General features: G+C 37.0%; 1 protein-coding gene across 1 annotated transcript in view; it reads left to right on the plus strand.

Moving 5' to 3' along the window:
* GRM1 (glutamate metabotropic receptor 1) overlaps positions 1–13,290 on the plus strand; it is a 468,587-nt gene that overhangs the window by 15,196 nt on the left and 440,101 nt on the right. The window contains exons 2-3 of the mRNA XM_086316176.1: positions 11,016–11,128; positions 11,373–11,465. Coding sequence (XP_086172302.1) covers positions 11,016–11,128; positions 11,373–11,465 — 206 coding nt within the window. The remainder of the gene's footprint in view (positions 1–11,015; positions 11,129–11,372; positions 11,466–13,290) is intronic.

Raw genomic sequence — 13,290 nt, forward strand, 5'->3', positions numbered from 1 at the left:
CAAACTACTGCACAGTTGCACTCATCTCACACGCTAGTAAACTAAGGCTCAAAATTCTCCAAGCCAGGCTTCAGCAATACATGAACCGTGAACTTCCAGATGTTCAAGCTGGTTTTAGAAAAGGCAGAGGAACCAGAGATCAAATTGCCAACATCTGCTGGATCATTGAAAAAGCAAGAAAGTTCCAGAAAAACATCTATTTCTGCTTTACGGACTATGCCAAAGCCTTTGACTGTGTGGATCACAATAAACTGTGGAAAATTCTGAAAGATATGGGTATACCAGACCACCTGAACTGCCTCTTGAGAAACCTGTGTGCAGGTCAGGAAGCAACAGTTAGAACTGGACATGGAACAACAGACTGGTTCCAAGTAGGAAAAGGAGTACGTCAAGGCTGTATATTGTCACCCTGCTTATTTAACATCATGAGAAATGCTGGGCTGGAAGAAGCACGAGCTGGAATGAAGATTGCTGGGAGAAATATCAATAACCTCAGATATGCAGATGACACCACCCTATGGCAGAAAGTGAAGAAGAACTAAAGAACCTCTTGATAAAAGTGAAAGAGAAGAGTGAAAAAGTTGGCTTAAAGCTCAACATTCTGAAAATGAAGATCATGGCATCTGGTCCCATCACTTCATGGGAAATAGATGGGGAAACAGTGGAAACAGTATCAGACTTTATTTTGAGGGGATCCAAAATCACTGCAGATGGTGATTGCAGCCATGAAATCACCATCTGCTTGCTTCCAAGGAGCAAGAGTTATGACCAACCTAGACAGCATATTAAAAAGCAGAGACGTTCCTTTGCAACAAAGGTCCATCTAGTCAAGGCTATGGTTTTTCCAGTGGTCATGTATGGATGTGAGAGTTGGACTATAAAGAAAGCTGAGTGCCGAAGAATTGATGCTTTTGAACTGTGGTGTTGGAGGAGAGTCTTGAGAGTCCCTTGGACTGCAAGGAGATCCAACCAGCCCATCCTAAAGGATATCAGTCCTGGGTGTTCATTGGTAGGGCTGATTTTGAAGCTGAAACTCCAATACTTTGGCCACCTGATGTGAAGAGCTGACTCATTTGAAAAGACCCTGATGCTGGGAAAGATTGAGAGCAGGAGGAGAAGAATACGATAGAGGATGAGATGGTTGGATGGCATCACCGACTCAATGGACATGGGTTTGGGTCAACTCCAGGAGTTGGTGATGGACAGGGAGGCCTGGCGTGCTGCTTGTCATGGGGTCGTAAAGAGTCAGACACAACTGAGTGATTGAACTGAACCAAACCAGGTAGACAAAGAGATAAGGTATCCTCAGTAAAAAGAGCCTCTTGAATATGAAAGCCAAGAGGTATAATACAGACTGGATTATTTGAAGAAATTGCAGGATTTTGGACGTAGGTGGCTCTTTTGGTCTAAATGTTTATGTTGTTTTGGTGACAAAGTCATGTCCGACCTGTTTGCGACCTCATGGACTGTAGCCCACCAGGCTTCTCTGTCCGTGTGACTTCCCAAGCAAAAATACTGGAGTGGGTTGCCATTTCCTTCTCCAGCGGATCTTCCTGACCCAGGGATTAAATCCACGTCTCTTGCATTGGTAGGTGGGTTCTTTACCACTGAGCCACCAGAGAAGTCCAAATGTTCATGTGTCCCCCAGATTTATATGTTGAAACCCACCCCCTAAGGTGATGGTATTGGGAGACGGGGTCTTTGGGACACAATTAGGTCCTAAGGGCAGAGGCTTTGTGAATGGAATTATTTCTCTTATGAAAGAGACTGCTCTTAGATCTCTTGCTGCTCATGGCATGTAAGGATAAGAACAAGCTTGTAAGCTAGGAGAGGGTCCTCACCTGTCAGTGCTGATTCCCTAACTTCAGACTTCCAGCCTCCAGAACTTTGAGAAATAAATTCCTGTTGTTTATAAATCACCCATTCTCTTGTGTTTTATTATAGCAGCCTGAATAGACTAAGACAATGGCCACTTATATTTACATAGCAAGTTAGAGTTTTAAAAATATATTTATTTTCACAGATTATAATAAATATGAAAATGGCATGGGGACTCTCCTAATAAAACCTAGTCAACTAGATTAGTATTACATTTGCTAGGAAAAGTAGAGCCTTCAGGGACTGGGAAAGAAGGTGTATACAACACTTATGATAAGCAGTAACCCAGCTGAGTCTGTCGTGCTCAACTGCTTTTGTGAGAGTGGCCAGCTGAATTAATGATTTGTTGGTTAGGGCTACAGAAAAATAGGAAGAATTGTTCCAGACATGAGATTAAAAAGCCATTAGAGAATGAGCACTGCCTAAGTCACAATTCCATCTGTATCTGTCTCTTTTAGAATATTGTAATAAGAGAATAGTGTGTTTGGTTGGTTAACACACCAGTTAAGAAACAGAAAATATTATTTACTTTTCAAATTATGCCCAGATTTGTGTGTATGTGGTTTATGCATTGAGAATACAATAGGGATAAATGCCATGCAAGCAGTGAGAACAGATATACTGGAAGACTAGGGCCCTTTTTTTTTTTTGAAATGTGCACATTTAGCTTGTGATACACAACTTAATGATTCCTCAGTGGTAGCATAAGAAAATTCCAAATGAGTTTTGTTGTTGAAATATAAGCAAATTTAGCTGGAGAATAGTAGCATGAAAAATAATCTGTCTTACATAACTTGTGGGAAGCAAAGCTGCTTTAACTGGCATAAGCACGCGAATATTTTGTTTCTCCCTGAAATATCAAATCTCTAACCAGAAGATAGGCATTTACTTTTAGCTACAGTAACTAGACACTAAAACAACTGAAAGAGTGATGGTATCACTCTCTCGGGCAGAAAGAGAGGGAGGCCTGTGTTTGTAAATCTTCTTTCAGTTATCTATCACATTTAGTCAGTTATTAAAATTAAATAAGCATGATTTTGTAACTCGAACATATGTTGTGAAAGGAAGTTTATATATAAAAAATAGATTTCAGGATGTAGGAATATACAACTCCCTTTCTAAAGTAAATCTGGAATGAAAAGTTGTATAGTTGTCCAGAAAGATATTAATTATGTATTTAAATAAGCTGAAGTATTAATATAATGAATTACCAACTCTATTGTTTTCGTCATATACATGATAGACTAAATTTAATTTTTAAAAAGCTTTCCTTGCAAAAATGTATGATATAAAACGGTTCTTGTAAGTTATTCTAAAAGACTTTGTTGAAATTACCTGTTCATCAGATAATAGTAGATATTAAAGTCACATAGGGGTTTCTCCCAAGTTTAACTATCTATATCTCTGCCAAGACAGATGTTTAAATTACAGGGATTCTTTTGTGTCGTATTTACTTTAAAAGTTAATCTATCTCTAATTTTTCCATTTGTGACACTCTTTAGAACTTTATTTCATTTTTTATTGATTCTCTAGCTCCAACTGCAGGAATTAGAGGCTCATTAACTTGATAGGACTGTTTAAAGTGAAAGAAAGTGTTAGTTGCTGAGTTATGTACAACTCTTTGCGACCCCATGCACTGTAGCCCGTCAGGCTCCCCTGTGCATGGGATTCTCCTGGCAAGAATACTGGAGTGGGTTGCCATTCCCTTTTCCAGGGGATCTTCTGGACCCAGGGATGGAACCTGGGTCTCCTGCATTGCAGGCAGATTCTTTACCATCTGAGCTACCAAGGAAGTCCAAGGAAATGTTTAGTTATTTTTAAAGAAAAATTGTTCTTTATTTCCAATCCCTCAAAATTACAGTTATTGAAGATAATGAGACCAATGATTAATTGTTCCTGAAAGCAATATTTAGCCTTTCATACCGATAGAGAGATTGTCATCAAGATAGAGTGCGCTTGCATGTCCTGATATCTGGGAGGAAATTATCTGGAGGTAAATATAATTTTTTAATGAAAAATGCGTGATTGTTGATAATTTAACTGTGCATTTTTAAAACATCATCGGTTGAGAAGAAATCTATATGCAGTTAGAAGAATTCCTTATGGATTTTGGCTTATATAACAAAGGCAAGAAATCTGAAAGAGAGCAATTGCAGGTTGTGTATAGCACCTCAAGGATAACATTTCACTTTGTTAGCATCTCCATGCTCTCAGTGGCCCTCTAGACATTGTCTCAAGATAGTTGCAGCATTTGCAGCCACCAAAACCACATAACCAGTATCCTGAATAGGAAGGGCTGGGACATAAAAGTTTCTTCTTGCAAAGTCTATCTTTTTATATAGGAACACAAATTTTCCCCAGAGCCTCCTAGCAGACTTTCTCTTATGTCTCATTGAGTATAACTTGTCATATGGGCACCTCTATCTCCAAGGAATTTGGGAAAATATTTAATGAAGGAAAGTGGGATAGTGGGATTTCTACGACTAGTTTTTATTAACCATGAGTCATTTTCTAGGCAAAAGACTTACCTTCCCTGAGATCAAGGAATCTTAGCCAGCTAGCTGAATATAACTAAGATTCTGTTATGGAAGGCTTGACAAGAGATAAAATAGGATTTTTTCTGATGTTCTGGAATTACGGCTAACACCCAAAGCTAGTATTAAAAGCAGAAAGTATTACACTTGTTATAGCCTGTGTTACTGTTTAGTTGCTAAGTCGTGTCTGACTCTTTTGCAACTCTGTGGGCTATAGCTCACCAGGCTCCTCTGTCCATGGAATTTTCCAGGCAAAATGCTGAAGTGGGTCTCCATTTCCTTCTCCAGTTGCAGTCTATACCTACCAGCAGTTGGAGCTGACCATCATCCTTTAGAACCTGCTGAGATTTGCCAGTTCCAAGAAGAGACTCTGACACCACCTATCCTGTCACTTGTAGTCATTATAAGGGAAGTCATTGTAAGTGGGCTTTGTTTACAGAAAGAAGCTGTTCTGTCTCTCTTCTTAGCTTGAACTCCCAAGAAGATTGTGATGACTGCAAGAAGGGAATTGGCATTTTGTTTCCTAATATCCACTCACATCTGCCTGTGAATTCTCAAATCATTTGGTTACATAGACACAAGTAACCAAGAGAACTTGTAAAACTACTTGTGACATTAGCTACTTTTCTCTGCTCTCTTCGCATAGATGCTTATCATGTAAAATGGTTTTGTTGACTCATGTGCCCAAAGATTCTGAATAGTTTTGTGAGGCATAGTTTTTAGAGGTTAATGGTGATCTATTTTGGTACTACTCTAATGCTATTTCAGCTATGGTCCCAAGAATATCCAGATTATTTCTTCTCCCCTCTCCACTTAGGTTTCTGTGCAAGGTCCACATCTAAGAAAAAATAGAATAGGCATCCAAGAACAACATCATTAATGATTATGCAAGCTTCTAGTAACCCCATGGTAAAGTAGAACTGAGAAATGCATCTTAGACTCAAGTTCCGAGCTATGACACTATTTTATTCAGCCCCACTTCTCAACTGGTTCAGGTATGCTCAATGATGGAGGAATCAGTCAGAGTGAAGAGGACAAGAGAAATGAGAGAGGTATAGTAAGCAGATAGCCTGGTCCCAGATCTCAGCCTCTAGGGTGATAATTGTAGCTAAGTTAGAATGAAAGTATAAAAAGGTCTTTGAATCAGATACGGAATTAAACTTTTAAATGAATAAGTAAATTAAAAAAATGAATCAGACAGTTCTAAATGTTAAAATGGTTAATAAATTATATAGATATCATGATGACAGAATAGTTTCTCAGGAAGAAAATGAAATACAAGGGGGTGGGGGTTTTGTATAGCTTTTTGGAAAGCAAAACAAAACCAATTATTTCATCTTTATAACCCAGTGAACTCTCTAATAAATCAGTCTCATGGAAATGTTATTGTGTTTGTATATCAAGTACACGGTTGTGTTCATACCTGTGCTGTAGTGTGTATTTATATAAGTAAAGAGGTATGTACAAATTGTTATTAGCTATAAACTCAAGACAGAAAATAGAAAATGTATATTAAAGGAGAAAAGGTATTTTAAACAAGTGAAGGTTAGTATTAAAAGTTCAGCATCAAGGAATATAACTACGTGGAAAATTGGTGCAGTTAATGAAAGTGAAAATCACTCATGTCTGACTCTTTGTGATCCATGGACTATACAATCCATGGAACTCTCCAGGCTAGAATACTGAAGCGGGTAGCCTTTCTCTTCTCCAGGGGATCTTCCCAACCCAGGGATCGAACCCAGGTCTCCCAGATTGTAGGCAGATTCTTTACCAGCTAAGCCATAAAGGAAGCCAAAGAATATTGAAGTGGGTAGCCTATCCGTTCTCAGGCGAATCTTCCTGATTCAGGAATCCAGCCGGGGTCTCCTGCATTATAGCAGATTCTTTACCAACTGACCTGTCAGGGAAGCCCAGTTAATAGGATATCAGTATTACACTGATACAATTCAGGAATTTTACTCATGGAGTAAGAATTATTCTTATGGAACTTATATTCTGTTTATTTAATACTTGTACATGCTAAGTTGCTTTGGTTGTGTCCGACTCTGCGACCCCATGGACTGTAGCTCGCCAGGCTCCTCTATCCATGGGATTCTCTAGGTAGGAAGACTAGAGTGGGTTGCCATGCCTTTCTCCAGGAGATCTTCCCAACCCAAGGATCGAACCTGGGTCTCTTACATCTCCTGCATTGACAGGTAGGTTCTTTATTACTAGCAACACCTGGGAAGCCCTTATTAATGCTTGCTGGGAATCAATTAAATATATTACTTTGAGTTTTCTAGAAGTCAGTGCAAAGCAAAAGCATATTTTAATATGTAATTCAAGGCAACATAATGTAGAAGTTAATTAGTTGCTTAAAATATAGACATCACTTATACTAAGACCAGAAAGAGATGTCACCTGAATGTCTCAAAAGAACACTATGTACTGCAAAAACAATATCCTCAATATCATCTTCACTGAAGAGCCGATGATGAGTTTCCTAAGGTGCTATAAAAAAGTGAAAACATGGATGAGATAGAGTAGCAATAACAATTTTTATTACAAAAATAAGTGTATCACCTAAAAAAAAAAATATATATATATATACTATTTTTCAGAAGGATTTTTCTTGTGGCTTCAAATTTTATGTTTGAATGTCAGGGTTATCTGAGATTATTGAAACCACAAGTAAATTTGACATTTTCATGTAGTTTCCTCTGTTGAAGAGGAGCAATGTGTGCTGTTTATATTATGTATAATCTAAATTGGGAAGAAATGAAGCTCAACTGGCTTTTATTGAGTTAAATACCCACTTGTTATTTCTAGTTTTTAAAGCTCAACACATTAGAACTGAAAATATGTGTTTTGATAGTCATTGATCACTGCAAAAAGAGTTTGGAGTGAGTCTGTGTGTGCGCGTGTATGCTTTGATCTTTAATAAATATTTGTTGAGTAAATGAGAGGATGGTTGAGTATACTGCTTTTAGTCATTCAATGGACTAACTCCTGAACTTTCTGGTATTATGCCTTATTATATCTTAGACAGAATCTGAGCGCTTTCTGTTAAAATAAAGACACTGAGCAATATTATTAGAGTGGTCTATAACATGGCTTGTAAAATGACAGGATTTTTAATAACTTGAATAAGGGAATGGATATATGAGTGCACAGTAACTCTTTTATTTTTAAACTTCAAAGTGAAATCAATAATTACAATAAGGACCTGACCCAAAATTAAGATCTGAAAATACTCAGTAACCAGTCATTAAGAACAACATACATCTAGAAACTGTTTTCTTTAGCTGGCTGTTTCTATGTTGAAATCTGTAATTGGCAAAAACAAAGCAGAACAAAATTACAGGCACAGGGAAAATAGTAAGCCAACTGAAACTCTTTTGTACCTTAGAGACTTTCGCTCCCTTTTTTGGTTATATATCCTGGAACAGGCTACCAGGACTTAGTAAAATTTCTGATTTGGAAATCCTAAAAAAACAGAATAAACAGACAGAACCGATATTGTACCTTTTACCTTTTTACTTTTTACTCAGTCATTTATGTTCCTTTTCTCCTTTAAAACCAAGGTCAATATTTGCTGCATCTATCAAGTAGTCTCTGATTCTTGACCATGACCCACCGCTGGGTGTCATCTCAGCTCTTATGGGTTTAATGAAACATTGTCATCCATGGTGATGTTACATCACATTGTTCTTATACATTTCTTACCTTCCAAAATTAGGGCTCTTTACCTGTTTTTGAATAGAAAACACCAAAAGTAGTTTTTAAAAGTGATGTATCACTTAAGATTTTTGGAGTTTTAGAATTGTTCTATCAGTTGGTTAACACTAAAATGATTTGATTTTGCAAAGTATGCTCCTGAGGGTTTATTAGAGCAGTGGATCCTGACCAGCAATACTGGGAGCTCCAGAGGTTCCTTGAAGGTTACTGTGTGGGAAACTTGAAAACATAATGTTTTAAAAATTGAATTATATTTGATTTATATTGTTGTTTTACTTTCTGTTGTGCAACGAAGTGTTTCAGTTTATATATATATTATTTTTCATGATCTTTTCCATTATGGGTTATTAGAGGATACCGACGATAGCTCTGTGTGCTATACAGTAGTACATTGCTGTTTATCTATTTTTATGCAGTAGTTTGTGTTTTCTAATCACAAACTCCTAATTTATCCTTCCCCCATCGCTTTCCCCTTTGGTAACCATAAGTTTATTCTCTATGTGTCTGTTTCTGTTTTGCAAATAAGTTCATTTGTATCATATTTTAGATTCCACATATAAGTGGTATCATATGATATTTGTCTTTTGCTGTCTGATTTAACTTCACTTAGTATGATAGTTTCTAGGTCCATCTATATTTGTTGCAAATGACATTATTTCCTTCTTTTTTATGATTCAGTAGTATTCCATTGTGTGCTTTGTGTGAGTGTGTGTGTAAAAAAATATATATATATACATATATATATAAAACGTCTCCTTTATCCACTCATCTATCAATGGACATTTAGGTTGCTTCCATGTCTTGGAAATAGTATTGTAAATACTATTATATAGCTATTGTAAATAGTGCTTCTATGAACATTGGATGCATGTGTCTTTTCCAATTAGAATTTTCTCTAGATATATGCCTAGAAGTGGAATTTCTGGATCATATGGCAACTCTATTTTTAGTTTTTTTAAGGAACCTCCATAGTGTTTTCCATAGTGGCTGCATTAATTTACATTCCCACCAACAGTGTAGGAGGGTTTCCATTTCTACACACCCTTTCCAGCATTTATTATTTGTAGACATTTTAATGATGGTCATTCTGACTGGTGTGAGGTGATATCTCATTGTAGTTTTGATTTACAGAAAATATAATATTTTTTTTAAAAGTCTAATGGATGTTTAGTTAGACTAAGTCGTCTTACCTTAGATAAACAAAATTGGATTTTCTCAGTTTTGCCTAGATTATATCAGTTCAATAGCAACATTTTGCATTGTTGTAAATAAAGCATTGTAATTCTTTGTATCTGTGATGGGAATACAGAAGGATCGGTTACCATTTGGATAGACTCTCTGCAGGTCTTTGTTAAAGGCAGCATATACTGTAAGCTTAGATAGTTTATATATGATAATTTATATTAAAAGCATACTTTGCCCCAGTTATTACTTTCTGTAAATTTAACCATAGGAAAAGCAATATAATGTTAAACTTTTATCTAATAACAGTAATCACATATTGAATGTGTTGGTGACAGGCAGTCTTGGGCACTGTTCATTCACAATCTCAATCTTCAAAATGATTCCATGCTGTTATTATTTGTATTTTAATATTAAATAAATAGAGGCTGATGAGGCATTAGTAACTTACTAAAGGTCATCTAGATATCTAGTAAGTAGGCAGAAAATCTAGGATTCAGAAACAGATTTGCCCGAATCCAGAATGCATACTCATTCACATGGTCTACAATGCCTTTCAATGAAAAATGGAGATACAAACTATTTTCTTGGGCTCCAGTATCACTGTGGATGGGGCCTGTAGCCATGAAATTGAAAGACACATGCTCCTTGGAAGAAAAACTATGAGAAACCTAGACAACGTATTAAAAAGCAGAGACATCATTTTGCCGACAAAGGTCTGTATAGTCAAAGCTATGGTTTTTCCAGTAGTCATGTGTGATTGTGAGAGTTGGACCATAAAGAAGGCTGAGTGCCAAAGCACAGATGCTTTCGGACTGTGGTGCTGGAAAGACTCTTGAGAGTCCCTTGGATACCTAGGAGATCAAACCAGTCAATCCTAAAGGAAGTCAATCATGAATATTTATTGGAAGGACTGATACTGAAGCTGAAGCTCAAATACTTTGGCCACCTGATGCAACGAGCTGGATCACTGGAAAAGACCCTGATGCTGGGGAAGACTGAAGGGAGGAGGAGAAGCAGGTGACAGAGGATGAGATGTTAATGACATCATCAACTCAATGGACATGAGTTTGAGCAAACTCTGGGAGATAGTGAAGGACAGGGAAGCCTGGTGTGCTGTGCTGCAGTCCATGGGGTCACAAAGAGTCAGACATGACTGAGCGACTGAACTGAACTGAACTGAACTGACACTTGCATGTGGCTTTCTATATCCCTGTTTACACAATACTTTCCAATACTCCAGTTTTCCAAAGAAACTCCCCTGCTTTTGTTTTCAGGCTTTTTACATGTCTATTGTTACCCTCAACCGTAATCTCCAGCTTGAGATGGCAGTGGGTTGTTCATTTGCCTTACAACGTTTTAAAGGAATTCTCTCTGCATAACAGCTCTTCTATCTGAGAGTTTTGAATTAGGTGACTCAAAGGCAAGTATCCTGAATCACTGCCTCAGGTAGCACTCAGATATGTCAAAATGGACAAGCCCAATTCTTTGAGAACAAGGACCCCCTTTCTCTTTCACAAACTAGGGGCCAGTATCCCACGGTGGGAATGTAGGCTGCTATCTTCAATATCACTCCAGGCTGGGAGGGGATAGGACAAGAGCAAGTATAAATGCTGAAAAACTTTCCTAGAATTCTAAAGTTGCCTTTTCCCCTCCTTAATTTAGTATTCACTTGATTGTTATAAATCTTTGATTCTTTTTCAGAGTTCTGACAAAATTGATTTTGACAGTTTTCGCATTACTTATGGTATTTCTGTGGTGGGGCCCTTGGAAATTGACTATTCCACCATTTCTGTTGACATTGCCTCTACAAATGGGTTTATATTTTAAATATTAAAAAAATCAAAGAACACTATTTCATGGTTTGTGAAATTTACATAAAATTAAATTTCAGTGTGCACAGACGTATATTATTAGGTTGGTTCAAAAGTAATTGTGGTTTTGGACCATGAATTTTAAATCATTATAACTAGGCTCAAACATATCTTTCTAAATCAAAATAGGAACCAGTACAATCAACACATTTTTGCCAATGAGGAATAAATTTGTTTATTCCTGTAGATTTGATGAACTCTCGAAAGCATTTTCTGCCTCTTACTGCTTGTGGAAGTATTTTCCCTGCAAAATGTTGCTTAAAGAAGTGATAATCAGCTGGTGAGAGGTTGGGCAAATAGGGTAGATGGGACAAAACTTTATAGGCCAATTTGCTCCACTTTTGAAGCATTGGTTGTGCAACGTGTGGTTGGGCATTGTCATAGAGAATTGGTCCCTTTCTGTTGACCAATGCCTGTTACAGGCGTTGCAGTTTTCAGTGCATCTCATTGATTTGCTGAGCATACGTCTCAGATGTAATGTCTTCACTGGGACTCAGAAAGCTGTAATGGATCAGATTGGCAGCAGACCATCAAACAGTGATCATGTCCTTTTTTGGTGCAAGTTTGGCTTTGGGAAGTGTTTTGGAGCTTCTTCTCGGTCTAACCACTGAGCTGGTCATTGCCAGTTGTGGTATAAAATCCACTTTTCATCATATATCACAATGCAATCAAGAAATGGTCTGTTGCTCTTGCATAGGATAACAGAAGACAACACTTCAAAATGATGATTTTTTTTTTTTTTTTTGATTTGTGGTCAGTTCATTTTTCACCTTTCCAATTTGCTTCAAAAGCCAAACAACTATAAAGTGGTTGATGTTGAGTTCTTAGGCAACTTCTCCTGCAGTTGTAAGAGGATCAGCTTTGATGATCCTCTCAATTGGTTGTTGTCAACCTTCAGTGGCCAGCCATTGTGCTCCTCATTTTCAAGACTCATGTCTCCTCTACAAAACTTCTTGAACCACTATTACACTGTATGTTTGTTAGTAGTTCCTGGACCAAATGTTTGTTGATGTTGCAAGTTGTCTCTGCTGCTTTATGACCCATTTAGAACTTGAATAAAAAATTGCTCAAATAAATTTGCTTTTTGTCTAACATCATTTTCATAGTTTAAAATACATATAAAATACACAACAAGTAATAAATCATTAGCAAAAAATCATAAAGTGAGAGGTGCACATTAAAATTATGTATAACATAACCACATTTATTTAAAAATTATTTCAATATCAAACAGCAAAGTTCAGCAATGCAAAACTGCAATTACTTTTGCACCAACCTATTAGAATACATCCACAATCATTCTTTCACCTATTGTCTATGTCTCCTTACAGCCTGCAGCTGAGTAGTTGTGGAGATAGAGTTTGTTATTCAGCCTAAATTATTTATAATCTGGTCCTTTACAGGGAAACTTTTTTCAACCCCTGTTTTAAAATCTCTCAGCCTCCAGTTTTCTCTTTCAACCTCCAAATTGTTATAAAAATCTCATCTGGGGAACACGTGTACACACGTGGTGGATGCATGTTGATGTATGGCAAAACCAACATAATATCGTAAAGTAAAAAAAAAAAAAAAGAAAAGAAAAAGAAAAAAACAATCTCATCCAGAATTGGGTAATTTTTTTGAGATTTTCTTACTTTGGTTTACATGGTGCTTCTCAACTGACCTGTTTACCCCTTCAGTCTCACCTACTGTCCCTTCTCCAGGTTCCTCCTAATTGTTTTACACTTCTTACTTCTTATCTTAAGTTGCATTATTTCATAATGTCTGTGCGTCGGCATATGCCATCATTTCTCAGATTTTTCACTTTTCTTATTTGTGCTATCTCAACAGTCTTTGAAATGGGTTGACTAGCCCCCTAAAAGACATGTTTGTCTGCAACCCTTGAAGGTGGTCTTATTTGAAAAGAGGTCATTGTAGATGTAATTAAGGTAAGAATCTTGGTATAAGATCATCTTGAATTATAGTAAATGCTAAATCCAATGACAAGTTTTTTTATAAGAAAGAGAAGGGGAAAGGAATACAGAGGAGAAGATGATGTGAAGACAGAGACAGAGATTGTAATGATGCATCTACAAGCCACTATCCATTGGAAACTGAAAGTGAGG

This window comes from Bos grunniens, chromosome 9 (assembly GCF_055505025.1).
Source record: "Bos grunniens cultivar Pamir isolate PY7600 chromosome 9, Bosgru_T2T1.0, whole genome shotgun sequence".
NCBI classification, from domain to species: Eukaryota; Metazoa; Chordata; class Mammalia; order Artiodactyla; family Bovidae; genus Bos; species Bos grunniens.